At 56.6% G+C, this 26905-nt stretch overlaps 2 protein-coding genes across 5 annotated transcripts in view; one reads left to right on the top strand and one right to left on the bottom strand.

Moving 5' to 3' along the window:
• Positions 1–18826, top strand: part of MYH11 (myosin heavy chain 11) — a 29435-nt gene extending 10609 nt beyond the window's left edge. The window contains exons 5-42 of one of the 3 annotated variants that reach the window (XM_039367965.1): positions 240–342; positions 952–972; positions 2559–2651; positions 2962–3025; positions 3152–3250; positions 3629–3772; positions 4118–4213; positions 4343–4461; positions 4573–4725; positions 4812–4985; positions 5527–5700; positions 5841–5955; positions 6197–6390; positions 6815–6936; positions 7514–7583; positions 7956–8116; positions 8365–8473; positions 8627–8758; positions 9149–9355; positions 9834–9971; positions 10331–10626; positions 10740–10952; positions 11120–11264; positions 11352–11558; positions 12066–12170; positions 12255–12407; positions 12794–13042; positions 13335–13547; positions 13634–13846; positions 14041–14202; positions 14421–14549; positions 14729–14817; positions 14993–15116; positions 15211–15419; positions 15925–16033; positions 16190–16362; positions 16651–16683; positions 18186–18320. In XM_039367965.1, coding sequence (XP_039223899.1) covers positions 240–342; positions 952–972; positions 2559–2651; positions 2962–3025; positions 3152–3250; positions 3629–3772; positions 4118–4213; positions 4343–4461; positions 4573–4725; positions 4812–4985; positions 5527–5700; positions 5841–5955; positions 6197–6390; positions 6815–6936; positions 7514–7583; positions 7956–8116; positions 8365–8473; positions 8627–8758; positions 9149–9355; positions 9834–9971; positions 10331–10626; positions 10740–10952; positions 11120–11264; positions 11352–11558; positions 12066–12170; positions 12255–12407; positions 12794–13042; positions 13335–13547; positions 13634–13846; positions 14041–14202; positions 14421–14549; positions 14729–14817; positions 14993–15116; positions 15211–15419; positions 15925–16033; positions 16190–16362; positions 16651–16675 — 5302 coding nt within the window. In that variant the 3' untranslated portion in view covers positions 16676–16683; positions 18186–18320. Of the gene's footprint in view, positions 1–239; positions 343–951; positions 973–2558; positions 2652–2961; positions 3026–3151; positions 3251–3628; positions 3773–4117; positions 4214–4342; positions 4462–4572; positions 4726–4811; positions 4986–5526; positions 5701–5840; positions 5956–6196; positions 6391–6814; positions 6937–7513; positions 7584–7955; positions 8117–8364; positions 8474–8626; positions 8759–9148; positions 9356–9833; positions 9972–10330; positions 10627–10739; positions 10953–11119; positions 11265–11351; positions 11559–12065; positions 12171–12254; positions 12408–12793; positions 13043–13334; positions 13548–13633; positions 13847–14040; positions 14203–14420; positions 14550–14728; positions 14818–14992; positions 15117–15210; positions 15420–15924; positions 16034–16189; positions 16363–16650; positions 16684–18185 lie in introns of all 3 variants that reach the window. The other 2 variants (XM_039367963.1, XM_039367964.1) reach the window with 2 other exon arrangements.
• Positions 18827–19353: 527 nt separating this feature from the next.
• NDE1 (nudE neurodevelopment protein 1) lies at positions 19354–26198 on the bottom strand. 2 transcript variants are annotated; one of them, XM_039367968.1, is made up of 9 exons: positions 26118–26198; positions 23872–23979; positions 23549–23702; positions 22396–22544; positions 22122–22258; positions 21614–21793; positions 21184–21275; positions 20923–21059; positions 19354–20012 (listed from the first exon to the last, which is right to left on the bottom strand). In XM_039367968.1, exons 2-9 carry the CDS (start codon positions 23955–23957, stop codon positions 19919–19921), a joined length of 1029 nt encoding a protein of 342 aa, XP_039223902.1. In that variant the 5' UTR covers positions 23958–23979; positions 26118–26198; the 3' UTR covers positions 19354–19918. The 2 variants fall into 2 exon arrangements, with proteins under 2 accessions (XP_039223902.1, XP_039223901.1); XM_039367967.1 differs by lacking the exon at positions 26118–26198 and adding an exon at positions 25894–26080.
• Positions 26199–26905: the final 707 nt, after the last annotated feature.

Below are 26905 nucleotides of genomic sequence, written 5' to 3'. Positions count from 1 at the left end.
CCAGCAGCCCCCTGGGAGAGCTGAACGCAGGTCAGCGGCTGGCCTCCTTGGGAGCTTCCCGAAGTGGCTGGGTGGCTGAAAGAAGCTGCTCTTCGGTTGCAGCCTAAGGGCCCTGACGCTCCCTTGCTCTCCCCTCCCTTCTGCAACTTTTGGGTGGGGGGGCTGGCTCCGTAGGAGCACCCACTGCTTTGTGCAGGGCAGGGGGCCTAACAGTCTTTTTCCTCCTCCTTCCTCCCCAGGGGAGAATCAGGCGCAGGCAAGACAGAAAACACCAAGAAAGTGATTCAATATTTGGCCGTGGTCGCCTCCTCACATAAGGGTAAAAAAGACACCAGCATCACGGTGAGCAGCCCCTGACACCCCCCGTCACACTAGGGGGCAGCAGGGGGTGGGGGGGCTCCTTTCTCTTGGGGACACAAGGTGGCACCTTTTCAGAGCAATTGTCAGCAACAGCAGGAAGAAGATGACAACTTGCGGGGGGGGGGGGAAGTATTTTTTTTCTGACTTGGAAGGTAACACCACCGGCTTCCCCAACCTAACATCCTCTGAGTGATTTGGACTCAACTCAGACCAAACTGGCTCAGCCACAGGCAGGCAGGAGTGATGGGAGTTGTAGTCCATCACTTCTGGAGGCTGCCAGTGGGGCAAGGCATGTTGGTTGCTGCCTGCTTAGCCAAAGACAGGCATCGAGGTGCCCATTGCCAGGCTCAGTGGGCACATTCTGGGAGGGAGCACAAACTCTAGAGATGAAAGAAACCTCCCCCCCCCCAGCTTGGGTCAGATCTACACCTCCCCAGTGGGTCCTCTGTTCTTTGCGGAGATGCCTTGCATAGCTGGAGACCGAGGTGCCCAGGGCAAATAGGGGTGGAAGCATTTTGTAAAAAGAAGCCCTTCCAGGAGGGGACGTGGCCAAGACTGATGCCTGTTTTATGCCATGTTGTTTGACTGCAGCAAGGGCCGAGTTTTGCTTACGTGAGTAACCTGGATTCAGCGTGTGTGTCAAGGCACAGCCTGTAGATCTGCATGGTGTTCTTGCACTCCCTCCCCAAAGAGGGTCTCGGGGGGGGGGCCAGAGCGCCCCACAGCTGGTTGCCCACCTGATCCTGCCTGCGCATGCTGTTTCTTGGGAGCAAGCGAGCGAGTCCCTCCTCCGGTTGCTCCCAGGCAAACAGGATGGGGCGCTCCACTCCAGGGTTCTTCTTTGGAAGAGCATCCTCTGATTTGTGCACTAGAATGCTTCGTTTTTTGGACCGGCCTGGGGGGGGGGGCGAAAGGGCAGCCTCAGTGGGCTGACCCGGGGGGGGCGTGGGTTGGGGGGGGCTTATGGAAGCCAGTCTTACTCCCCAGATGATCACCGTGTGCCAGTAGAGTGATTGATCCGGTCTTCTTGGCTTGCCGTGTGCATCTTCCCCCTCGCCTGCCATCCTGTCCCTGGGGTGGGGAGGGGCGTTTCTGGGCCTTCTGCATGCTGTGTGAGCCTGCCTGCCTTTCTGCGAGGGAGAGAGAGGGTGGAGCCTCTGACAATTGTGGGGATGCAGAGGGGGCTACTTGTGGGGGAGAAGCTGGGATGGGGAGCGTAACTAAGTGAGAGGAGTCTGTCTTCTTTGGAAGCCAAGAAAGCTCTGTTCAATTTCAGGAACATTTTCCTGTCTAGAGTCTGGGGTATCAGGAAGGAAGAGCCCTTCATATAAAAGGGAACCTTCTCCCCCCCTCCTCCCATTATGGAGCAGAGTCCTTTGGAGGGCAAAGATACTGGCTATCCGGCATCTTCTACAGCTGATGAAAAGGCCTTTCATGACACTCAACTGCTTCTTTGTCAAAATTCATCAGCCTCTGTCTTTGCTTTGAGACAGGGGTGGGGAAGCCCCCTCCTCCTCCCAGCTTCAACTTTGATGAGAGGCCAGGAAAAGAGGCCGCTCTTTAGCATGGCTTGGAGGTGTGACTTCATTGGTGTGTACCTGCCTGGGTGTTCCTTTTTCTGCATGCAAAAGTCACCTTATTTTTAAATATAAATCATGCATTGTCATAGCCAGTATTTAACCGAATTAATAGATGCCGTGTAATCTGCTTCAGGCTGCATTAGAAGGAAGGTTGTGTGCAACTGTTCCTTCAGCCCCCTTGCCTAATTTCTGTTGTCGTTTCCTTGCCAAATGAATGCTTCAGCAGCAATTGCAAAACAAAATACTCTGATTTGCTTTGGCCTAATAAATGTGCTGAAAAAAAGGCAGGGTTATGGCTGATGGCCTCCGTGGTTGAAGACAATCCAGAATGCAGCAATCAGTTGTCTTGAGCAGTTTTACGAAGAAAAAAAAAAGGATCAGGTCCTACAAAGAGTGGAACCAGAGGCCAAAATGAGCCACAGGGAATCTCCGTGTAGGTAAAATGCATCTTGGTTGTGGGCGCAAGTGCAGACTGAGAACAATGTCCCCCTTGGTGCATTTTATCCACATGGAGCTGGTTTCTCTGGGGGCAACTTGAATTACACCCCATTCCTTTTCAATTCCTACCTACCTCTGCCCGGCCATGGACTAATGGCCAAATCCTTGCCTCAATTTTAGGGCGAGTTGGAAAAGCAACTTCTACAGGCCAACCCCATCCTAGAAGCTTTTGGGAATGCCAAAACTGTGAAGAACGACAACTCCTCCCGATTTGTAAGTTGACAAGTTCTTCAATGGGGAAAGGCAGGGAGGAGAAGGGCGGGGGATGGATGGCTGAACCAAATAAGTACATGAAAACAGGCAGATGGAGAATAGGACTTCTTCTCCCAGGAAAGGAGAGGAGAGGAGGAAGATGGAGGCAGAAGGAAGGAGGGCAGGAAGGAAAGGAAAGGGAAGGAAAGGGAAGGGTTGTAAATAGAGAGGGAGACTGTATGACCCTAACCCTCTCCATATGGACATCAAAACTACTCGGAAGCCCCCTGCACCCCACCCACCCAGCCATGCTGTCTCCTTTCTCCAACAGGGCAAATTCATCCGCATCAACTTTGACGTGACGGGGTACATTGTGGGAGCAAATATCGAAACCTGTATCCTTTCTCATGATCCCCCCTTTTTTGCTTCAGGCAATTGCCTTGTTTGACCTGACCCCAGTGGGTAAGCTGGTGAGTGTTTATTTTAAAAGATGGTTTTGCTTGCTGAACCTTCACGAACAGATTTGCTGGAAAAGTCTCGTGCTATTCGGCAGGCCCGAGAGGAAAGGACCTTCCACATCTTTTATTATTTACTTGCCGGGGCCAACGAGCAAATGAAGAGTAAGCCGCCTCCTCCGGGGAAGGGGCCTGACAGGGAGGGGCGCTCAGAGCAGCTGCAGCTCCTGGGGGGAGAGCAGGTTCTCCCTTCCCAAAGGGGGTCGGCACGGCAGCCAAGAGGACATTTCTGCTCTCGGAAAATGCAGCAGGCAGCCTGGTGCCCAAAGCTGGAAGCTCTGCTCTCCACATGGGCTTCCCCCTCAGCCCCTTGGTCAGGAACGGGGCTGCCCCAGTGGACTTTTCAGGGCCAGGCTGGCCAGGGCAGAGGACAGTTGGGGAGGGAGCGATGTGGCCAAGGGGCCCCGGGAGTTTGACCCAAAGCCGAGGAGGGTCCTCGCCGGCTCTTGGGCTCACTGAGGTTTTGCTCTGTCCGCCTTGCAGAGGAACTTCTGCTGGAAGGGTTCAACAACTACACGTTCCTCTCCAACGGCTACGTGCCCATTCCTTCTCAGCAGGACAACGAAATGTTCGACGAGACCCTGGAAGCCATGGCTATCATGGGATTCACAGAAGAAGAGCAAATTGGTAAGAGAAGCAGATTTTGCTGGGACCTCTGGCTCTGGACATTTAGAATACAACTGGGGGATGGCATCTTTTCATCTCAGATACGGGTCTTTCCAAAAGAAAACATAGCAAATAAACCTCCCTTGGGTGAGGCTGGTGAGGGGGGTCCTCAAATGTGCATTTTCTGAACCTTGGCACATGGGGAGCCTGTGCAGGTGTGCTCTTGACCTGTTCCCAACCCTCCCTGAGCTCAGTAAAGCCTCTGGTGGGATAGTTACGGGGAAGAAAGCCTCTATAATCGAGAGGGAGAATCCACCCACTTCCCCAGAGAAGTCCTTTGAATTTCTCTCCTTCCTAACCTCACAGCAATGCTGAAAGTCGTCTCATCAGTTCTCCAGCTTGGCAATATTGTCTTCAAGAAGGAGAGAAACACCGATCAGGCATCCATGCCGGACAACACAGGTAGGTGCCAAGCAATGGTGGAAGAGTTTTGCCTCTTCGGGGTGAGTCCAAGTTGCCAGAGCAGCCTGGTCGGCCATGGATGGATGTGGTCATCAGGATGGTCTTCACGGTGACGTCTCTTGGTTCCAGCTGCCCAAAAGGTTTGCCACCTCACGGGCATCAACGTGACAGATTTCACCAGGTCCATCCTCACCCCACGGATCAAGGTCGGACGAGATGTCGTTCAGAAGGCACAGACCAAGGAGCAGGTGAGGAGGCCAGCTCAGCTCTCCGGCCTTGAGTCCTGGTGCTTTGCTGGTCTGGACCCCCAAGAAGCTCAGCCCGGCTGCCCTTGCCTCATGGGAAGTCTTTCCCCGTAGGCTGACTTTGCGATAGAGGCCTTGGCCAAAGCAACCTACGAACGCCTTTTCCGCTGGATCCTGACCCGGGTGAACAAAGCCCTCGACAAAACCAAGAGGCAAGGCGCGTCCTTCTTGGGCATCCTGGACATTGCCGGCTTTGAAATTTTCGAGGTAGGGCTCGGGCCTAGGCCCCAGGCTGCTTCCGGAGGAGCCCTTTCTGTCTGGGAGGCCTGATCTGCTCCCGACTGTCTTTCCAGATCAATTCTTTCGAGCAGCTTTGCATCAACTACACCAATGAGAAGCTCCAGCAGCTCTTCAACCACACCATGTTCATCCTGGAGCAGGAAGAATACCAGCGCGAAGGCATCGAATGGAATTTCATCGACTTTGGGCTGGACCTGCAGCCTTGCATTGAGCTGATTGAAAGACCGGTGAGGGGTCCGGGCTGCCTTGCTGGGGCCCTCGGATGCTGGGGAGCCAGGGGGGCCACCCTCCATCTCTCAGATTCAAGAAAACGGGGAAGCGGGCAGAACAAAGGGAGCTTTTGGACAGTGCTGCATTTGGGAGTTAGGGTTTCCTAACTGAACAGGGGGTTGGACTAGAAGACCTCCAAGGTCCCTATCAACTCTGTTATTCTGTTATTTCCCAGGAGGCAGAGGGTAAGCAGAAAACCTCAGTTAAAATGCTGATCACCTTCCTTTTAAAAAGCTCAGATAGAAGGGGGTAGAAGGGGTTGACTCTATTAATGTTGAAGTCAAAGTCAGCCTTGTGCTCCATTCCTCAGAGTAGCCCCATGTCCACTCATGTCGGGCTCTCCTCCTAAAGGAAGTCCCGGTGAATAAAGCACGTCTGACTCCTCCCTCTGCCAATGAGTTGGGCAAACGCTGCTCCACCCTGGTGCCCCAGAGCTTTAGGGGGGCTGCAGCCTTTCTTCCACCAGCAGCCTCAAGCCACCCACCCTCCCTGTTCCAGAATAACCCGCCTGGCGTCTTGGCCTTGCTGGATGAGGAATGCTGGTTCCCAAAGGCTACCGACACCTCCTTCGTGGAGAAGTTGTGTACCGAGCAAGGCAACCACTCCAAGTTCCTGAGGCAGAAGCAGCTCAAGGACAAAACTGAATTCTGCATCCTCCACTATGCCGGAAAGGTACCAAACAGCCAGAAATTCCCCTTACTGGTGGCCAGGAATGCTTCCTCTGCTGCTCCCGCCGCCTTCCCTTAGGGACACCTTGCCTTTCTCTGCGTCAGCTGCGTGTGACCCCCGTGGCTCTTCTGTTTTTCATCAAGGTGTCCTACAATGCCAGCGCCTGGCTGACCAAAAACATGGACCCTCTCAATGACAACGTGACAGCCTTGCTAAATCAGTCCTCTGAGAAGTTTGTGGCAGATCTCTGGAAAGATGGTAGGGAATAAAATGTGTGCGCCACATAATCTCAACTGGGTGGGAATGAGGGGAGCTGGGCCCAGGTGCTATGTAGGTACCAAGTGGGCAAGACTGGAGGTCCCTAAAGCTGCTCAGGGGCCTCCCTGGAACCGTGTGGGAGAAGCTCTGCTCGGTTGTTCACCCCGCTGGGCAAGGGCTGTTTGAGGCCGGGTGAAGAAGCCCCAGGACTGGCCTCCTCACCGCCTCCCTTGCATTGCAGTGGACCGCATTGTGGGCTTGGACCAGATGGCCAAGATGACCGAGAGCTCCCTGCCCAGCGCCTCCAAGACCAAGAAGGGCATGTTCCGGACAGTGGGGCAGCTGTACAAGGAGCAGCTGACGAAGCTCATGACCACCTTGAGGAACACCAACCCAAACTTTGTCCGCTGCATCATCCCAAACCATGAGAAAAGGGTCGGTGCCCCAGCGGGGTTTTCCACTCGACAAGATACTGGGGAGCCCTTCCCTCCATATGTCAGATATCTCAGCTGTGCTGCACTCTAACTCGCAGCATACCCAGCCAGCCACGGGAGCTTGGGTTCAATGCATGTGCAGAAATAGTCTGAGATTGGGGGAGGCCAGCACAGGTCTACCCAATTTGCCTCCCTACGTAAAGAGACATCAGACGTGGCCCTTGGTCTCCTTTGGGGAGACAGCATTTCATTCCAGGCTCTGGAGCCTGTTTGTGAAAGAAGATTTATCCGAGGATATTCTTGTGGGAGTGTTTTAGCCCACCTTATGACTCCAGGAAGCAAAAGGCCCCGTCGACGTCTCCCCCTCCTCTCCTCTCCTCCTCTCCAGCATGGAGGAAGGTCACCCCCTTCTTCATTTCTTCCAGGCAGGGAAGCTGGATGCCCACCTGGTGCTGGAGCAGCTGAGGTGCAATGGCGTCCTGGAGGGGATCCGCATTTGCCGCCAGGGCTTCCCGAACAGGATCGTCTTCCAAGAATTCCGGCAGCGGTAAGGGGGGCTTCTGGAAGAGTCAGGCTTGAGGCCCTGGAGCCCATCCAGACGTGCCGGAGCCGGGTGCCCAGAGTATGTCAAGGCCTGGGAGATCAGCAGGGAAAGGAGAATTGGGCAGCACCTGGTGCTTTGGGAGAATGTCCCAGGAGAAAGCCGTCCTCCGTGGAGGGTCTGTGGGAAGAGCCCACGGGGGGAGTCAAAGCACCAAGAAGCACCGAGACAAAGAGGATCCAGGCAGAACCAAGCTACCTGCTAAAATATGCAAGTGAGAGAGAAAGCCAGAAGGAGAGACGTCATCTCAGCTTCCCCCAAAGAACCAGGTCTTCGGAAGAGGCTTTTGGGGCCCTGGGAGCCCAGCCATTCTGACTGTTGAACGCAAGGATAACCCCATGAATTTGCCCCCCCCCCTAAGACCAGAGTAGATCAGTGGGATCAGGGCTGTGCAGGAGAAGGTCCTGTGGTTTGGGGAGGGGGTTTATTTCCAAGTGTTTCTCCAAGGCAGGAGCAGGGGGAACATGACAAGAGTGCAAGCTTAAGGTCAAAGTAAAAGAGTGATGGTGCTTTTCCCCCACAGGTATGAAATCCTGGCTTCTAACGCCATCCCAAGGGGCTTCATGGATGGGAAGCAGGCCTGCATCCTGATGGTGAGTGGTTTTCCTCCAGGCTCTCTTCTCTTTGCCTCCTTGTAGCTTTGATCTGCTGTCTTAAGCACAGTTTGGAATTCACTGAGAGCTGCATGAATTGATTGCATAAGTTCAAAAATGCATTGGAAAAAATATATACTTTAAGTTCCGTCCTTCCTTCCTTCCTTCCTTCCTTCCTTCCTTCCTTCCTTCCTTCCTTCCTTCCTTCCTTCCTTCCTTCCTTCCTTCCTCTTCTTCCCAATGAAGCTTTTGTGCCTTGAGTAATAGCTTCCTCCATCTGTTAGACTTCTACTGATCAAGCAGTGCCTGCCCTGCTGGGAAGAAAGTGGGAGAGCCCACCTCCTGCATATTGCATCTCTCCCTCCCTAATAGATCAAAGCCCTGGAACTGGATCCCAACCTGTATAGGATTGGCCAGAGCAAGATCTTCTTCCGGACTGGTGTCCTGGCTCACCTGGAGGAGGAGCGAGACCTCAGGATCACGGACATCATCATCGCCTTCCAGGCCCAGTGCCGGGGCTACCTGGCCAGAAAGTAAGGCTTTCCCAAGGGGGGGGGGCTGCATGGCCAGCGGTGCTTCCAGGTTTCACTGTCTCCTCACGGGGACCCAAAGGGGTGAGAGAGGAGGCCTCTGTGGGAGATACCCTGATGAAGGGACAGGTTGGGCCCTTGCCCGTCAATGTCCAGAGGGGTCTGATACCCTCGTTGCAGCCCCTCAGCCTTGCAGCCCCCCCGACTTCTGTGGGTGCAAAGGCCCCAGGTTTCCTGCTTCACTTCTGCAGGGCTTTTGCCAAGAGGCAGCAGCAGCTGACCGCCATGAAGGTCATCCAGAGGAACTGCGCTGCTTACCTGAAGCTGAGAAACTGGCAGTGGTGGAGACTCTTCACCAAAGTAAGTGGCCAGTCCTTGGGAAGACTCCCCCCCTCTGGCCCCTGGAAGCGAGACTGGGTGAGGTGGTAGGCTGCATTCCTCTCCACTCTGCGGTCCTGGCAGGCTGAGCCCCAAAGTGGCTGGGAATAAGCCCCTTAAATTCTTGCTTTGCAGGTGAAGCCGCTGCTGCAGGTCACCCGGCAAGAGGAAGAGATGCAGGCCAAGGATGAGGAACTGAAGATGGTGAAGGAGCGGCAGATCAAGGCCGAGAGCGAGCTGAAGGAACTGGAGCAGAAGCACAACCAGGTGGGCCCACCTGCTCCTCCTGGCCCCCACAGGCTGGGCCAAGCTAATGGGGCTCCGGGGCTGGCACCCAGCACACCTGGGGGTGCAGGTGGAGGATGGACAGCTGCTCTTGAGCCAAGTTGCCCCATGGAGGGGTTTGTTCAGGGTGCCCAGCCCACCCTGGGATGCCCAGAGGAGGAGCCATGGGCCAACTGGCCCTATTGCCTTCTCAACCTGCTGCAGATGTTAGAAACATCTGCAAGCCCAAAGGTGGGACATTGGGGCTCCGGTGGGAGGTGCAGGCGTGGCTTTCTCAGCCCTCTGGAGTCCACCTGGGGCAGTGGGCCAAGCCTTCAGTGCCCCAGGCAGGGCGTCCCCCTGGCTGAACATCCTCCTCTCGCTCTGGGACAGCTGAGTGAAGAGAAGAGCCTGCTCCAGGAGCAGCTGCAGGCCGAGACGGAGCTCTACGCTGAGGCCGAGGAGATGCGGATCCGCCTGGCTGCCAAGAGGCAGGAGCTGGAGGAGATCCTGCACGAGATGGAGGCCCGGATCGAGGAGGAGGAGGAGCGCGGGCAGCAGCTACAGACCGAGAAAAAGAAGCTGCAGCAGCAGATGCTGGTACCTGGGCAGGGTGGGCAGCCAGAGGGCAGCCCCATGTCAGGCCCGTGAAGCCGGAGAGCTTTGCCTTTGGCCTCACCCACTGCCTCTTTCAGCTCTGCTTAAGAGGAAAATGGCTCTCCCGGAGGCAGAAGCTGGGTCCCTCAAGCCCTGTCAGAGGGCCAAGCTGGTGGGCTGGCAAGGGAGCCAGGGAAAAACCCCTGTAATGAATGCTGGCACAGTCTCATGTCGGATTCACCTCTGTGAGGACTAGTGGCTTGTAGGGAGTGAAGGAGCCTTGACTGTCTGCCCTGCAACCAGCATTTAAGGCCGAGTCGGGGGCCCCAGAGACGCTCAGCCTGGGAGCTTTTAGGGGTGCCCAAACAGTGAGCACTTCCCAAGGAAGAAGCCGAAGGTGGCTTTAGGCCCAGGAGCGGTTAGCGGCTGTTTGTCCCACCCTGCTCATGTCTCCCTCTCCCCATCCTTGTGACCCCCACAGGACTTGGAGGACCAGCTGGAGGAGGAGGAAGCTGCGAGGCAGAAGCTGCAGCTAGAGAAGGTCACTGCGGAAGGGAAGATCAAGAAGATGGAGGACGACATCTTGGTCATGGAAGACCAGAACAACAAGCTCTGCAAGGTCGGTGGCAGCTCTCACACATTCCCTTGGCCTCCAAGGCCAGGGAAAGGGGGGGAGGGGAATGGCCCCTCCCAGCCCACCTCCCAGTGCAGGCAAGCCCAGGGAGCAGCTAGGGGAGGGGCAGCCGGTCCTGCGGTTGCTCCCAGAGTCAGCATTCCCAGGGGGCTATTTTGCCTCTGATGGGTTGGCCGTCCCGCCTTGTCAGGACGTGTCCAGAAGACAGGTGCAGCTTCGGACTTGAGCTGGGTGCCCCTTCACCAGCTGACCATGTCCTGCGGGCACCCCTGCCCGAGGACCACCACCTCCTGCTCCAGGCTCCAGGGCAGCCTGTGCGATGGCTCCTTTCCTCCACCCCCCAGGAAAGAAAACTCCTGGAGGAAAGAGTCAGCGATTTGACGACAAACCTGGCGGAGGAGGAGGAAAAGGCCAAGAACCTGAGCAAGCTGAAGAACAAACACGAGTCCATGATTTCGGAGCTGGAAGTCCGTCTAAAGAAGGAGGAGAAATGCCGGCAAGAACTGGAGAAAATGAAGAGGAAGCTGGAGGGAGACTCCAGCGACCTCCACGAGCTGATTGCTGACCTCCAGGCCCAGATTGCTGAGCTGAAGATGCAGCTGGCCAAGAAGGAGGAGGAGCTGCAGGCCGCCTTGGCCAGGTGGGGCACTCTCCACCCGGCTGGTTCCCCGGGTGGCCAAGAGCCTCGGGATGGGGAAGGGGCCAGGTGGGCCTCCACAGGGCAGAAATCTCCTTTCTGTTTCCCTCACTCAGGCTAGAAGATGAAATGAGCCAGAAGAACAATGCGCTAAAAAAGATCCGGGAGTTGGAAGCTCACATCTCGGACCTGCAGGAGGACCTGGACTCCGAACGGGCTGCACGTCACAAAGCCGAGAAGCAGAAGCGGGACCTGGGGGAGGAGCTGGAGGCGCTCAAGACAGAGCTGGAGGACACTTTGGACAGCACCGCCACCCAGCAGGAGCTCAGGTGGGGCCAGAGGGCCAGGGGTCCACCTGGGGGAGGGGATGGCACGATCCAGGGTGACCTGCAAGGAAGCAGGCCTCCAATGGGAAGGCGGGAATGCTCAGCGAAGGGCAGAGGAAGGAGGTGCCTCGGCTGCACCCCGCTTCATGGTCCTTTGTGTTGGGGCTCAGAGCGAAGAGGGAGCAGGAGGTGACGGTCCTGAAGCGAGCGCTGGAGGAGGAGATGCGAGCCCACGAGGCCCAGGTGCAGGAGATGCGCCAGAAGCAAGCCCAGGCCGTGGAAGAGCTGGCCGAGCAGCTGGAGCAGTTCAAGCGGGTAACCCCAGATGGGCGGAAGGGGAAGAGGTGCCCTGCCCTTGCTAGCCCGTCCTCCTGCCCGGCTGAGCATCCTTGATGCTTTCAGGCCAAGGCTAATCTGGACAAAACCAAGCAGACGCTAGAGAAGGGAAATGCGGACCTGAGCAACGAGATACGGTCGCTCAGTCAGGCCAAGCAGGAGGTGGAGTACAAGAAGAAGAAGCTGGAGGTGCAGCTGCAGGAGCTGCAGTCCAAGTTTGCCGATGGGGAGCGAGTCCGGACGGAGCTCAACGAGAAAGTCCATAAACTGCAGGTAATTCAGAAGGGAAGGATCCTTCCCCACCTGGACAAAAACAGCCAGGTGGGGAAGGCCCCACACCCTCACCAACTGCTGGGCCTTCCTTGTCCATGGCTGGCAGAAAGCAGAGCAGGGGTTCCATGGTGCTGTGCCTTCCATGGGGGTTGCTCAGAAAGGAGTCCTGTTCAGCCAAGACCCCACACAGCATCTTTGCTCCTCTTTCCTGTTTGGGCTGCTGCTTCTATAGTGCAGGTGGGGGCTGCTTGGCGCACCTTTGCTGCTGGGTGCACAACAGGTGACAACAGTGATAGAGCTCACAGAGGTCTGAAAAAGGTGGTTTTTTCTCCATCTCCAGCAATAAAATTTGATCCGTCTGTGCTGTTCTTTTTTGCTTGGGGGAGCTATTTTACCTTATTCTTAGCTTCTTCTTTTGAGTTGCTATTTCCTAGAAACACAGGATATCGATGCTGGAAATTAGACACAAGGTAGATCAATGCTCCCGATGCTGTTTCCCTTTTCTAGGCAGAGGTTGAAAACGTGACGGTTCTGCTGAACGAAGCCGAGGGCAAGAGCATCAAGCTGACCAAGGATGTGGTGACTCTGAGCTCCCAGCTGCAAGACACACAAGTAGGTGTTTTGTGGGCTCCAGTTTGGAGACAGCTGAGGTGGGTCTTTGGGAAGGAGTTCACCAAGAGCTGTTCCATTCTCCAGGAGCTACTGCAGGAGGAAACTCGGCAGAAGCTCAACCTGTCCACCAAGCTTCGGCAAATAGAGGACGAGAAGAACGGCCTGCAGGAACAGCTGGAGGAAGAGGTGGAAGCGAAGCAGAATCTGGAGAGGCAGATTTCAACATTAAACGTGCAGGTATGAACAGTTGTCACTGTGTGTGTTTATGTCTTGCCCAACTCTTATAAGGTTGGTTGAGTTTTATTGCTGTTTAGACCCACAGCAAGTAGTCATTGAACCCAACTCTACATCAAGCAACATTACATACTCAACAGTGATGGGTTAAGTCTTCCTTGGGTCATGCCATCTGGCTGTCCACTTGGGCATTCAAAAACCCATTAGTGTCCCAAGAGGTCATTCCATGGCATTTTGTTGCGATGGCCCAAGAGAAGATGCAAAATAGTGGTGGTACCCAATCTGCTCAGGAATGACAGACCCTCCCCTGCCAGCCTTTAAAGATGGGGGCTGCCCTGTGAGCAGACTCAAGCAGCCCTCCTGTCTCTGTCCCTGAATCCCACCTGCAGCTCTCGGACTCTAAGAGGAAGATGCAAGAGTATCTTGGCACCATTGAAGCCATGGAGGAAAGCAAGAAGAGGCTCCAGAAGGAAGTAGAGGGCCTCACCCAGCAGTTTGAGGAAAAAGCTGCTTTATACGACAAACTGGAAAAAACCAAGAACCGGCTTCAGCAGGAGCTGGATGACCTCGTGGTTGACCTGGATAACCAACGTCAGATGGTTTCTAACCTAGAGAAGAAGCAGAAGAAGTTTGACCAGGTGAGAATTGGACTCTTTGATCTAATATGTGTGATCAAGCTACGTTCTACTGCACCTGGAAATTCCATTGATGCAATAGTTAATGTATGTTTCATTACATTAATACATGAATAATTAAAGGTTTTAGTAAATTAATTCAGTATATCCATAAAAGTAGTTTTAGAAATGTTAATATTCTACCCAGTCATCTGAATTTTGTAGGCAGGTAAGGAAAAGCAGATGGGAACGGCTCACTGAGCTTGGCACCATGGCTCCATTCAAGTGACCCCTAACGCCTTCTCTGCCTTCCTAGATGCTTGCTGAGGAGAAGAACATCTCTTCCAAATATGCTGAGGAACGAGACCGAGCAGAGGCTGAAGCCAGAGAAAAGGAGACCAAAGCACTTTCATTGGCCCGGGCTCTGGAGGAGGCCCTGGAAGCCAAGGAGGAGCTGGAGAGGACCAACAAATTGCTGAGAGCAGAGATGGAAGACCTCGTGAGCTCCAAGGATGATGTTGGCAAGAACGTAAGTTCCTCCTCCTCCTCCTCCCCCCCCTCCTCCTCCTCCTCCCCCTCCTCCTCCTCCTTTCTCACACTCTTTTCTCTGGGAAGGTCCATGACCTGGAGAAGTCCAAACGGGCCCTGGAGCAGCAGATGGAAGAAATGAAGACTCAGCTGGAGGAGCTGGAAGATGAGCTGCAGGCCACCGAGGATGCCAAGCTGAGGCTGGAGGTCAACATGCAAGCACTGAAGGGGCAGTTTGAGAGGGACTTGCAAGCCCGGGATGAGCAGAATGAAGAGAAGCGCCGGCAGTTGCAGAAGCAGGTACAGGAGCCCCCGTTTCTCATTGTGAGCATCCATTCCATGCCAGGCAGAAGGAAAGTGACCCCTTCCTGAAGGGGCATTCTCCATTGAGAGCTGTCAGAGTTAGAAGGGTGAGCACTGGGGGGTTTGGGTGCAGCTGCAAACTCCGTGCTGTGTTGCGTCACCCCCCTTGGTCTCTCCCCCCTCTTCACCAGCTCCATGAGCTGGAGGTAGAACTGGAAGACGAGCGCAAGCAGCGGGGCTTGGCAGCGGCTGCCAAGAAGAAGCTGGAGGTGGACCTCAAAGACCTGGAAGGGCAGGTGGACTCCGCCAACAAGGGCCGTGAGGAAGCCATCAAGCAGCTGCGCAAACTGCAGGTTGGGAGGACCACTCAGCTCCTCTGGAGCAGCCCCCCTCTTCCCTGGGGGTGGCTCCAGATGCATTTGGAGGACAGCCCCCGTGCTGTCCTGTCCCATGGGTTCCGGAAGACGGGACTGTCTGCAGAAGGAGGGGTTACTCAGGCAATACATGAGCCTCGAGTCAGGGAGTCAGGGAGGGGGCAGGAGGAAGGCCTGACCTTCTGACCTCCCCCCAGGCCCAGATGAAGGACTTCCAGCGGGAGCTGGATGATGCCCGGGCTGCCCGGGAGGAGGTCTTTGCCACAGCCCGGGAGAACGAGAAGAAGGCGAAGAACCTGGAGGCAGAGCTGATGCAGCTGCAAGAGGTGAGCTGGTGGGAGGCTGGAAAGGCCGGGAGGGGATTCGGCTCTGCCAGGAGCATCATGGACACCCACTGCCCAGGATGGTTGTGTGTGTAATGACAGCCCCGATTCTGAAAGTGGGGTCCCAGGCCTGGGGAGTTCCAGCTGTAGAGAGGGTGTTCAGGGAGCCTCTTCCTTGGCAGGACTTGGCTGCCGCAGAGCGGGCTCGGAAGCAGGCAGATCAGGAGAAGGAGGAGCTGGCGGAGGAGCTGGCCAGCTCTGTCTCAGGGAGGTAAGGGGCCCAATGCGCCCATGGCACCAAAATGGGTGGCCTGGCAGCACCCCCCAGTTGGGGCTGGAAAGCCACTTGGTTAAGCTGCCCAGCGCTGGACATGGGATTGGGAGGGGGGTGGCAGGCGGTGAATCTCAGCTGGTGACCCCTTGCAATGTCCCCAACTGCCCCCCAGGACCAGCCTGCAGGATGAGAAACGCCGCTTGGAGGCCCGAATCTCCCAGATGGAGGAGGAACTGGAGGAGGAGCAGGGCAACATGGAGGCCATGAGCGACCGCTTCCGCAAGGCGGTGCAGCAGGTAAGCCCCCTCCCTGGGAGGGGCTGGAGAGGCATGGCCAGGGCGTGACTTGCTCCGTGCAGCTGCTCTGCAAATCTTCCCTTCCCCTCTTCAGTCGGAGCAGCTGAGCAACGAGCTGGCCACAGAGCGTGCCACGGCACAGAAGAATGAGAGCGCCCGCCAGCAGCTGGAACGGCAGAACAAGGAGCTGAGGTCCAAGCTGCAGGAGATGGAGGGGGCCGTCAAGTCCAAGTTCAAGGCCACCATCTCGGCCCTGGAGGCCAAAATCAGCCAGCTGGACGAGCAACTGGAGCAGGAGTCCAGGTACCCAAGGGGGAAGCATGGGGGGGGAGGGTTGCCCAGAGCAGGGCTGCGTCGTGTGGGGTGTTTGCAGTCTGGGAGTCCAGGTGTGCATCCAGCTGTTTGGCACCAAGCTCCAGGCCTGATCTTGGGAACCCTCCCAGGGGAATCTTGAGATGCCACCACTAAACCATTCAGGCAGACCTGAAAAATGCCTTTTTTAAAAGCTTTTAACTTTCCTCAACATCTTTTAAACATTATATTTGGTTCTAGGTAAATAAAACACCTTTTTGTGGAAATACAAGCAGTCTATTTTTAAAAAATAAGACCAAAACTCAGAAATATTTTTAAAAACAAGTCAATTTTCTTTCCCTCGCCCTGGATGCAATTCACAAGGCAGAGTCTCCTTCCACGAAAGAAACATGCCAGCAGACTGTCCTGCCTCCGTACTGGGCTGGGCTGTTGCTTTCAAGCCCTGGAGAGCTTCATGTGGACTAGTCCCTTTGAGCGCCTTTCTGCCTCCCTACAGAGAAAAGCAGACGGCGGCCAAGGCCCTGCGCCAGAAGGACAAGAAGCTGAAAGAGACTCTGCTGCAAGCGGAGGATGAGAGGAAGCAGGCCGAGCAGTACAAGGACCAGGTGGGCGCCCGGTGGGAGGCATTCCTGGGCAGGTGGGCAGGGGAGTGGGGAATGCTGTGGCAGAACCTTCACTCCCATCGCCCCCTGCTGGAAACACCGGGGCCGCTTTAGGTCCTCTGGGGCTGGCGCTGAAGCCCCTGCCGGCCTCTCCCCCAGGCAGACAAGGCCAGCGCCCGGGTGAAGCAGCTGAAGCGGCAGCTGGAGGAGGCGGAGGAGGAGGCCCAGCGCATCAATGCCAGCCGCAGGAAGCTGCAGCGGGAGCTGGACGAGGCCACGGAGAGCAACGAGACCCTGGGGCGGGAGATGGTGGCCCTGAAGAGCAAGCTCAGGTGAGGCCCTGCGCCTCCCGCCTGGCTGGCATCCCGCAGGCGCTGCCCGCTCCTTCCCAGTGGCCTTCGCCCATTTCCACCCGTGGTCCGAGCCAAGGGCTGGGCCGGCACCCTTTGCCTCTCCACTCGGAGGGTGCAGGCAGCCGAGTTGGTTGGGCAGGACCGCGCAGGGTCCAAGAATAGGATGGCGGTGCCTTCTCCGGGGCCCCGGTCCCCCCAACCAGGCCCTCCTCGGCCTGCCAGCTGCTGCCGGTTGGGGCTGATGTGGTGGACGCTTCTCTCTTTCAGAGGGAACCCAGAAGCTCCGCAGTGACTTGGCAGGTACCAGGCCTTCACCTTTGCAGCCTGCTTGTGATTGCCAAACCCCAACCTGCCTTTGGGTCCCTCAGAAATCCAAGCGAGCCTCCTGCAAACTCTGAAGGCTTGGCTATCTCGTGGGTAGCGGCTTCTTCCCAGAGACACATACGACAGAGTTTGCCCTGCATGCCCCTGGCTCCTGACCAGGCTCCTGGCACCTCTGTTCCAGTCACTCCCCCCACAACTGAGCTTTGGCAACACACCCCTCCTCCCACTCTTTCTAAACTCAAATCATTGTCCATGACTTGCACAAGCATCATTGTATGCAGCGCATACAAGGAGCCGGCTCGTGAGCACAATCCTTTAAGCCAGGGGCCTCCAAACTCAGCAACCTTAAGACTTGTGGACTTCAACTTCCAGAATTCCCCAGTCCCCGAGTCTTGAAGTTGCCAAGTTTGGAGACCACTGCTTTAAGCAGCCACAGCTTCTTCCTTCTGGTGCATGTAGCTACTTTGGGGGGAAACCCAGCTGCTTTCACGAGCAACTGAGCAGTGCTGAGGCCCAAAGCCTTTGTCCCAGTTGCTTCTGAAGCAAGAGCACCCCCCTATGTGGGGCAGCTGCCCCATCACACAGCAGGCAAGCCGCCCCTAGGAGCAGGCTGCGTCCCCTTGCTACCTTCTTTGTGGTGCAAAATCAGACGCCTCGGCTGGGTCCCTTGCGGCCGCACACAGTGGGCAGCTGTGCTCCAAAGACCCATCTTGGGATGGGAATTCATGCATCAGCCCCAACTCGTAAAAACCTCTCTGGATCGGCTGAGCCTCTTGCCTTCCGTAAGAGGTGTGGAATCTCCTTGCAGCACTGGGCTTTGCTGCTGCCACTGAAGGTGGGGTGTGGATGTGGGTGTGTGCGCACACGCACTCACAAAGCCAAACTCCTGCTGCTGCAGTTCACCCCTTTTCCACTGGCCTTTTCTGCCCCTGCACAGGAGCTGAGTGGTTAGAGCTGCCCCTCTGCCACCCTCCTTCACATTGTTCTTTTCCATGCACCACAGAAAAGGCACCCCAGGTGCCGGGAAAAGGCTGCCACTGACTCAGTTCCCGACGGAAGTGGATCTCTGATGCAGGGAGAACATTTGGCCCCTTTTTTCAGTTTAGGCAAAAGGCTAATTGAATTTGAGCAGAGGGAATGAAGGGAGAGGGCTAGAAAGCAGCCAGCAGGAAGTTTCAGCTGGTTGAAAGGAAGTCGGGCAATGCCCTGTTAGCTCACAGAACTCTGGGGGTGGCACAGAGGGCAGGAAGCAATTTCAGGAGAAAAGACCCAGTCCGCCAGCAGCTCTTGGGCAGACTGGCACCTCCGAGGCCTACCCAGACATTCAGAAAGGATCTCTCTCCTCTGGGTAAAGGTGGCACAGGTTGGCACCTTCTGCTCTTAAGCCTCCACCGACTCCTGAGAAGCGGCACCTGAGCGCCCTCCTTTCACCAAAGGATTATCCACTCTTTCTCACCAATCCTTTTCCCCCACTGCAGGCGCGGGAACGAGCCGGTGTCCTTCGCCCCCTCGCGCCGGTCGGGCGGTGCTGGCAGCGGGGGCAGGCGGTCGGTTGAAAATGCCACCGAAGGCTCTGAGGAAGAGGGAGACCCCCGGGACGCAAATTTCAATGGAACCAAGTCCAGCGACTAACCAGCCCCCCCCCTCGCCATGCCTGCTCGTTTGACTGCTGCACCAGGAAAAGGGGGGGCATTAGTAGCCCTATAGGCCGCTTCACCTGTCCAAAAGCCACATCTGCCCTGACCACAGCTGCCTTTACTCCCCCATAGACACTCTTAGCCACGGTGGCCTTAGTCGCACAACTGCCTTTCAGCGAGGGAGATGCCCCTGCCTGGGTGACCAGACCAGGGCCGCCCTCTCCAGAAGCGCTCTGTACCCCTGGGAAAGAAAGCCCACTTGCCTTGCCCCTCCCCCAAATTCTTGTGCTTCCCCGTTGCTTCCTAGCGGTTCCAGACTTCCAGAAGACACCCCAAAGTTTGCCAAAACCCAAGTGCCTTTCTGAATCACTACTTCGGGGGAGGAGGGGAGGGAACAAACGAGAAAACGACTCTTACTACTTGGGATGACCTTTGTGCTTAACATACACACACCAATTAATAAAGGTTGTTAAAAATCAGAATAACCCGAGTGCAAAGTGTGCCACAAAGCACCCCAAGGACAACTCACAAGCACGTGTCTCTTCAGGCGAAGGACTAGAAACTTACTGCCTTTTGAAACTTATGTTAGAGGAAACCTTGCTGCCAACTCTCTTGTTTCGGTTCTAGCCAAGAAAAATCAAACTGGGGCCAGAAGTACAGCAGTTTTGGATGACAAACTAGTTTAATAATCCAGCAACCCTACATCCCTTTCCCGGTGCGTAAAAGGAAACCCTGCCCCCCCCCCCGAGAAACTTCCAAGTTGGAATAGGAGCCTCAACGCTAATGCTCCTCTGATGAACTTTTTATAAGCTGCCTTAATTAAAAGGCCCCAGTTTAAACAGGGAAATGGACAGGATCAAGGCACCAGGACAGAATCTTCTAACGGCAGACTTCTAATTCTCCAGATGGGTTGGACTACAACCCCCATTGCCCCAAGGCCTTGTTGGCTGAGGAGGAGAGGAGTTTTTGTCCCAAACCTCTTGAGTAGACCAGCTTGTGCCTTTTCTTATTTAGCAAATTTATATGCCGGACCCCGTTAACTCTCTGTACTCTCAGCAGCAGACCCACCGTCTGATAACACACAGCTGGTGTTGCTGAGCTTCCTAAGACCCAAACCGCTTTTTCCAGCACACGACCCCCGGGGGAGTGTCAAAGAAAGTCCACTGGGAGGAATTTTTAGGGGTTCAGAGGCGCTGTGGGAGAGGCTCCTTCTTGGCCGGGGCAGCTGCAGCTTAGAAGACCAAAAGAGAGGCTTGTGGTGTCCAGAAATGTTGGCGCTAAGAGCCCCTGGAGGCTTCACAACAGGACCCATTGGAGGCAGGAAGGCAGCCAGGCCAGGGGCCCGAGGCTGGGGGCCTCTACTCTCCCTGGAAAGGAAAGCAGAACCTCCCAGCTGGGCAAAGAAAACCGGCCTCCAGCTCTCCTGCGAGGCTCTTCACGTGGCCCTTCAGCCTGCTGGGAGCCAAGACGGGCTCTTTCTTCCTCCGGACACAGCCAGCTTTCCTCGCTGCTCTCCCGTTGCAGGTGAGCAGCCATTACCGGCTGCCAGAGAAGTGGGCTGGCCCCAAAGTCCCTCAGAAAAGCATCTGGGCTGCCCTCTGTGCTGGAAGGCCCGCCGGCCCTGCAAGGTTGGACGGCCGCGTGCCTAAATCCAGTCGTTTGGCCAACCTGTGGAATCAGAAGGGGTCATTGGCCTTGGAACCTGCGAGGAGCTGACTGTGCTGACAGTGGGGGAGTCGAGCGAGGGAAGGCCCCGACTCACCGCAGACGAGGAAGAAGTTAGAGGGGGCCACACGCTTCCAGTTCCCCTCTTGGGGCTCCCAGGATTCGCGCTTTCCTTCCCCAATTTCGTATCACCCAACCTGGCCCCCTCCAACTTGGTGGGGAGAGCCACTCCCAGTTTCCGGCCACTCTGGAGGGCACAGGTGGCAGAAGGCCATATCTATGGGCAGCTTCCCTCCCGTTCTCCTAGAGACCGTGCTGTTGGGCTTCTCCCTTGCCCACTCTGGGGCTTCCCTCAAGGCTTGCAGATGCCAGCCAGACTGACCTTGGGGCCCGATCCAGCAGGGCACTTACCAGCTGGGATTGGTACATTTGAACAAAGGGCCAAAGTCTTTAAATAAAAAGAATGCGGGAAAGATTTACTCCACCTGGGTAAAAGCTCTGGGGCAAAGCATGGGCTCTGCTAACACTGGGGGACAAATGTTTCATGAAGTGCCAACCCAGCTTTGGAGGAGTCTCTCCTTTTCTCTGGGTTTCTTCCACCACGGCCCTCTGCTCGCCTCGCAATCTGGGTATGTTCCGAGCCAACAAAGGCAGCCCCTCCGCTGGCACCGGGAATGCCCACTTTTTCATAAACAGGCTGAGAAAACTGTGCTTGCGAGGCATGGATGACGCCCATTCGATTCCAGCACATCATCCAGAGGACACTGAGCAAGAGCCTCCACGGAGCCCTCTCTGGGATGAAGGCCTCCGGCCACTTCTTGTGGCTCACCGCCTTTAGAACAACGCCGACACGTGATTTCTGCAGTTTCCGCCCACCCATCCCCGCAGGGAGGAGGGTTTCCTGTGGACTCACCCCTGGGGCACATGGGGGCCGCTCAGACGCCTCTCATACACGTCCCTGGCCAAGTAGGGAGGGGGCGGTGCTGGGCTTCGGTACGGGGTCTGGTCATAGACGAAGTTTCGGCAGGAGGCCAGCTTGGATTCCAGCGCCTACGAGCAAAGACCGTAGCTGGGTCAGCCCTGGGGAACTCAGGCGTGGATCCCACGGTTTGATTAGGGATGGAGGGCAAACCCAGCTTCTCCACTTGTTCCTCTCAAATGCCCCAAGACTCACCCCAACTTTCCGCAGGAGGTCCCCCACAATGTTCAGTGCTGATATCCGCGCGGCTGGCGTAAGTGGCGTTCCACTGGATCCATTCTCAAAACCTTGGTTAAAAAAGATGCTTTATTGGCAAAGTGAAAGCAACTTAGATTTTAGACCTTTTCAAATATCTTCCTCCTGAACTGATTTTGTAATAGGACTTGAGGCTTTTCTATTCTGACTCCGTTCTAGGCCATCAGTGACTCCAGCCACCTTCCCCACTAGGAGAAAGATACTGGGCATACTGGGGCTGATGTGCAGCCACTTCTTCCTCTTCCTCACCAGGGGGTGCTGTTGCTTCACAGACTCTACTGGGCAAGCGAAAAGAAAATGTTTTTGTCTTTGTGTGTGTGTGAGAGACAGAGAGAGAGAGAGAGAGGAAGGGAGGGAGAGATCTGTTCACCTCTTCTGAAGGCTTCTGGGGTACTAAATCCATTGCTGGGCCCCTGGGGGATTGCGGGGGTCGATGGCCTGGGGGAGGTGGCTTGCATGGCTGTGTCCATCCGTCCAGCTTCCGAGGAGCCCTCCACTGAGGCCTTCGTCTTCTCCTGCTTCTGCTGCACGGCCAGCTCTTGGCGCAAATCTAGGGGGCGAAAGCAGCTCAAGGGTGAGACGGCCCTGCCTGCCCTGCCCCTCTGGGCCACGGCACCCCAAAGAGCTCTGAAGCGCACAGAGGTGGCCAGGGAAGAGCGTGCAGCAGATTCAGGAGGAAAACGCCCTGTTGGCTGGGTCCCAACCCTCCCCTCCGCCCCTGGCAGTCACAGGGGGCATGGCGGTGGCTGCTGCCTGCCTTGCTCCTCTTCCCTCTCCAACATTTCTTCTTTCATGCTGCGCCCAAACCCGGGGGCTCCTTTAGACGAAGCAGAGAGAGGCTGGGGAAGCCCCACAGTGTGGAACGAAGCTCTGCCCACCTCTGGCTTCGTCCTTCAGCCGCTGCACTGACTCCAGGAGGCTCTCCTTCTCGTCCAGCTCACTCTCCAGGAAGGCGTTGCGCTCGATGGCCTGGTTCAGCCGCTGCTCAAAGTCCTCCAGGGACATGATGGTGGCTCTGCACGGAGCCCGGGCACAGCATCAGCCAGGCATGGAGCTAGGGAGCTCTGCCTGGAGGAAGCTGGGCCCCATGGCCCCGGAGGGTCCTTGGGGAGGCTCCAGGGCTCCAAACCTCGCCCCCTCCACCCAGGGTACCTCTTGGCCCTCTCCAGGTCATCGTTGCACTGCTCCAGTTCCCGGATGTACTTCTGCAGCTGGTCCCGGGCGGCCCTCGCCTGGCCCAGCTCCTCCTCCAGGGCTGAGATCTGCCGGTCCCCGTCGGCGTGTTGGCTGGCAATCTTCTCCTAGCCCCAAACAATCACGCAGAACAAATGCCACTCGCACAGCCCTGCTGCCCATGCTGGGTGTGCACTGCGCCAGACGGCCTTCGCCCCTCTGCACCCTTGCGTGGCTGCCCCCCAAATAGGGCTCTGAATGCCAATGGTGCCCAGGAGAGGCAGGCCCCGCCCTTGGCTCAGGTCTTTGTGCATGCCAGCACAGCCGCCTGGCAGCTTCAATGGGCCTCTGTTCCAGCAGTGCTATGGGGGGGGGGGCAGGGAGGGCATGGATGAATGACCCAATTGTCAGAATGGCTTTCCCTGTCCGAGAGCTGCTTCATCAGGTGACGGACTGTGGGACCACAGTATTAAAAACAGGACCCCGAGCCCTTGAGGGTCACCAGGTGGTGCCCCTTTTCCCTTCCCTTTGCTGAGCCTCACATTATCTGCCCCCCTTCTTCCACCCTCCCACCCAGAAATGGCCAATTTCCCCCTGGCCAAATTCTGCCAACATCCTGAGAAGGCAGAAGAGGGTGAAGAGAGGGCAGAACTCACCTGGCTGAGGCTGAGATGCCCATCTTTGCATGTTTAGATGCCCCTGAAAGGCCAGCATTGGCAAGGCCCAACTTGGATCCCCATTACCCACCCACCCTGTGTAAATGCATGGGTGACCTACACATAAACGCCCCTGACTGAAAAATAAATCTCAAGCACACACCACCCCTGCAAGGTGGGCCCTCTGCCTCACCCACTTCGCTTGTCAGGCAGCCCTGCAGCCGTCCTTCCCTGGTCTGCCCACCCACGGCTGAGTTCCTCTCCTCCTCCAGCTGCTCCCCTCATCCAATAGAAACTCAGGACCTCAAAAAAGATGCTCCCCCATGGCCAGGTTGGCCTTTGCAGGACCGACTCAAATCGGCTCCAGCCCCTCTCACAGGTAATGCAGGGACTCCCCCCCCAGCCCGCCTGGCTAGCTCTCCTCCTCGATTGCCAGGGGGTCTGGCACCCCGAAGTGCCCCCGACCCCCTCCTCACCTTGACCGTCTCCACCTCCATCTGCAGTCGGGCGTTCTCTGAGAGCAGGTCCCGGTTTCGAGTCTCCAGCTGCTGCAGCTGCATCTCCAGCTCGGCTTCGTACTCACGGCTGCCCTCTTGGAACTCGCGCAGCTCCTCCTGGGCGCTCTCCACACTGAGGGAAAAGCGGGGTAGGGGCCAACCACGCTGGTCATGAGGCTGACCCCGGCCAAGGGACCTGGCAGTTCCCCCCCCCACCTGCTGGCACCCTGGCCTCCCCACGCCTGCCGAAGGCTCAAAAGTGCCGCTGCTCAGTGGCTGAGAAGCCGGAGGGGGAGGCTTACCACTGCTTGTATTTGCTGGAGAGCTCCTTCCAGTAGCCGATCTCCCCCCCTGCGCAATCGAAGGGGCTCCTTTCGGGGTCAGCCATGGTAGAAGCCGCCTGGCATGATCTTGGGGAGGGGGGAGAGAATCGGATTGGTTGCAGAGCCCACCACCCGTCTGACCAGACCAGCCACACAGGATGGTATCCCTCCCAGGATCCAGGCCCCAAAACAGCATTGAGGTTCACTCCAGAACTCTACATACGCCCAGGAGACCTGTCCTCTTTCTGGTGTCGGAAGAAGAGACCCAGCCAAGAACGAACTCTTTTGGGAGACGGCTGGGCACAATCCTGCCCACCCAGGGACTTTTGAGCGAGGGAGGCCTAGAGAGGCCCACTCATTTCCTTATAAAATGGCGGGCACACCTGTCTCTGCAACCCCAGGGGGCCCCTGAGCCACTGAAGCCCGGCAGGGGACAAGGGGAAAACTCCAAGCATCTTCTGTGAATTAACCACAGGTGGAGTTTCTAACCAGGCACTGAAAGTCATGCAGAAATTACCTTGAATTTTCACTTGGGTTGGTTTTTGCTACTCAGCTGCCTCAAAAATGATCTTATTCCTTTCTGAATTATTTTAAATAAAGATACGCATTTAAAGAAAAATAAAGGCACTCTTGGAAAGCAGGCCAGAGTGGAACTTTGGAAAGAAGAAACACATTTGGGATTGTGGTTGGTCTGAGCACTCATAATCTTGCTAAATTAAAAGGCACATTTAATAAATCTCTGGCTGCTCCTTCGTCGTCTCTGCTGTCGAGTTGCTGAGCCAAAGAAAGAGGCGCAGCTACTGGGACGCCATAAACAGAGCTGGAAGGAGCCAGGCTGGGGGAGACTTGGCCGGGGTGGGGCCAAACGGGGCTAGTGAGGCCAGAGAGCTGGGCCAGGCCCAGACGGCCTCTGGCCTGCTTCCTTCACTGTTCTCAAGAGGGGCCGAGGGATCGGATCCTGGGGGCCGCTTTGCAAGCTGAGCCAGGAGGCTCAGAGGAGGCCCCAGAGCCAGGCGTTCGAACTGGGAAGGGGTGAGGCTGCTCCCCTCTCCCTCTGCGGCACAGGGCTGGACCTCAAAGTCTCTCCCCATCTTTTGGCCCCACAGGTTGCCTCTTCCTCAGGACACGCTCAACTCTGAGCGAGGGGGGCCGCATCCTCTGCTGGCGGAATGCGCTTTTACTCCCATCAAATCTTCACAGGATGGATTTTAAAACAGACTTTACAGTTTCTCTGGATTTATTTTTATTCTGCATGTGGATTAATTTAATGATAAGCCTGTTGCCATTGAAACCTCTTTAGACTTTGCTCCAAAATATGATTCAGAGGTAAAAGGAAGTGTTCTACATGCAGATATTTTACTACACGTCCGCTGCCAGAAGGCCTGTGTGGCCCTGAAGGGGTGTCCAGGGGTCTCTGGCCAAGGGGGAAAAGCCCCTGCAGGAGTGGCCCGTCATGTCTCAAACTGGCCGGAGAAACAGAGGCACCAGGAGCCAGAAGAGCCAATCAGGAACTGGAGGGTGGAGGGAGCCAAGTCAGCCCAAGACAACCTCACAGCCATCCTTGGCACTGCTCTAAACCAGCCCCCCCCCCGCCATTCCTTCCCCAAACAGCCACAGGGGAGGGGGTCAGTGCCGTCACCGGAAGAGCTTCGACCAACTGCTTCACACGGGTCGGTGGGCATTAAGTTGCAAAGTACGGGGGGGGGGTTCGCTAGACCTAGAGGAGGGTCCACGAGAGTGAGGTCACTTCCCCAAACGCTGCTTACTCTCGCCCCGCCTGGTGCCAGCAGCCAGGACATCTGGCAGGCCCGGCTCTCTTTCGTGGGTTACTTTCCCACCGGCTCGCCAAGCTGCGCTGGGGCTGGCCGTGGATTGCACCCGTCTGCAAGGGCTCCGGGGAGGGGGAAGGACCATAGCAGAAGAGGCCCACCGGGAAGCTGGGTTCGGAGTGCCCTCCTCGCTCTCAGGCATACAAGACCGACCCCACGACACGGAGCTTACCTATCCGGGTAAGGGGCCAAGGCGAACTCCCCTGCGGCGAAGAGGAGCCCTGAAAGGCGACCCCCTCTGCTTCTCAAGCCCTCCTCCCCCCGGGGCAGTGGGAAAGCCGGCCGGGAGACCTTCCCCATGCACGGCGAGAGGCAGCTGGCTCGCTCGGGGATCTTGTCGCCTCCCGGCCCCGAAGCTTTCCCCCCGCGCCCGTTTCTTCGCCCGCCGCCACTCACCCTGCCCGCAGCCAGAAGGAGACGCCGCCGCCGCCCCGCTCAACTGGCAACTCTCGTCCCGTCCGAAACAACACAGGCAGCCTTTGCGCGGCCTCCCATTGGCTGCCGGTCACGCGACTCTGCCGCGCTCCTCCAATCGGTGCGGGCCGATGGAGCGTTGAAACTTTTGTATCTTTTCTGGCTTTCCCTTTTTTCCTCAATGGGGGAAGCGCGCGCGCGCGGCGGACGGGGGGAGAGTTGTTGGAAGCAGCCGGCAACCGCCTCGCCTCCCTCCCCACTCGGGAACCACACCAAGCCCCGCGGGCGCCCTCCCACCAGCCGCTGACCCCGATGCTCAGTACCCCAGCCAGTAAGGTGGTTCCCACGCCCAACTTTTGGCCCTGCACGACCAGATTGATAGGATTTGTAGTACCCAGTACTGGCGGAGGATGCCCAGACAAATTCTTCATCGCTTTGCTCGCGGGCTGATTAACAGCCCTCTCTATGAAACCCATTACAAACCGGATCCTGGGGGGATTAGATAGGTGCCAAAGGATGAGTAAAGGAAGCGGAGGTATTTGCCAATACAGCTGGAAATACGGTTAAAAAGAAAGGAAGCGCCAGTTCCCCACTATTATTTTCAGTTTGGCAGAGACCTGACCCCAGTCCATTTTATTCCTGTGCTGGCCCACTGACCCTGCTGGCCCAGGGAGGGTAGCCTTCGCTCACTCAGTCCCCTTTACCTGGCCTGCAGGCAGCTTAGCCTAGCCCTCCGCTTATATTCCAAAGTTCCGATTCGGCTAAGCAAA

The sequence above is a fragment of the Crotalus tigris genome, unplaced genomic scaffold, assembly GCF_016545835.1.
Source record: "Crotalus tigris isolate CLP2741 ecotype Arizona unplaced genomic scaffold, ASM1654583v1 scf7180000020608.1315917, whole genome shotgun sequence".
In the NCBI taxonomy this organism is placed as follows: Eukaryota; Metazoa; Chordata; class Lepidosauria; order Squamata; family Viperidae; genus Crotalus; species Crotalus tigris.
This window is presented reverse-complemented; position numbering and strand designations above follow the sequence as displayed.

What these genes read in the sequence shown, in the direction of transcription:
- NDE1 (XM_039367967.1), bottom strand. Translation starts at nt 26,021, where the DNA reads ATGGGGAAGGTCTCCCGGCCGGCTTTCCCACTGCCCCGGGGGGAGGAG. An exon ending in TTGGCCCCTTACCCGGATAG is followed by an intron (nt 23,980 to 25,893) that starts GTAAGCTCCGTG and finishes CCCCTCCCCAAG; the next exon opens with ATCATGCCAGGCGGCTTCTA. An exon ending in GACCTGGAGAGGGCCAAGAG is followed by an intron (nt 22,259 to 22,395) that starts GTACCCTGGGTG and finishes GGCTCCGTGCAG; the next exon opens with AGCCACCATCATGTCCCTGG.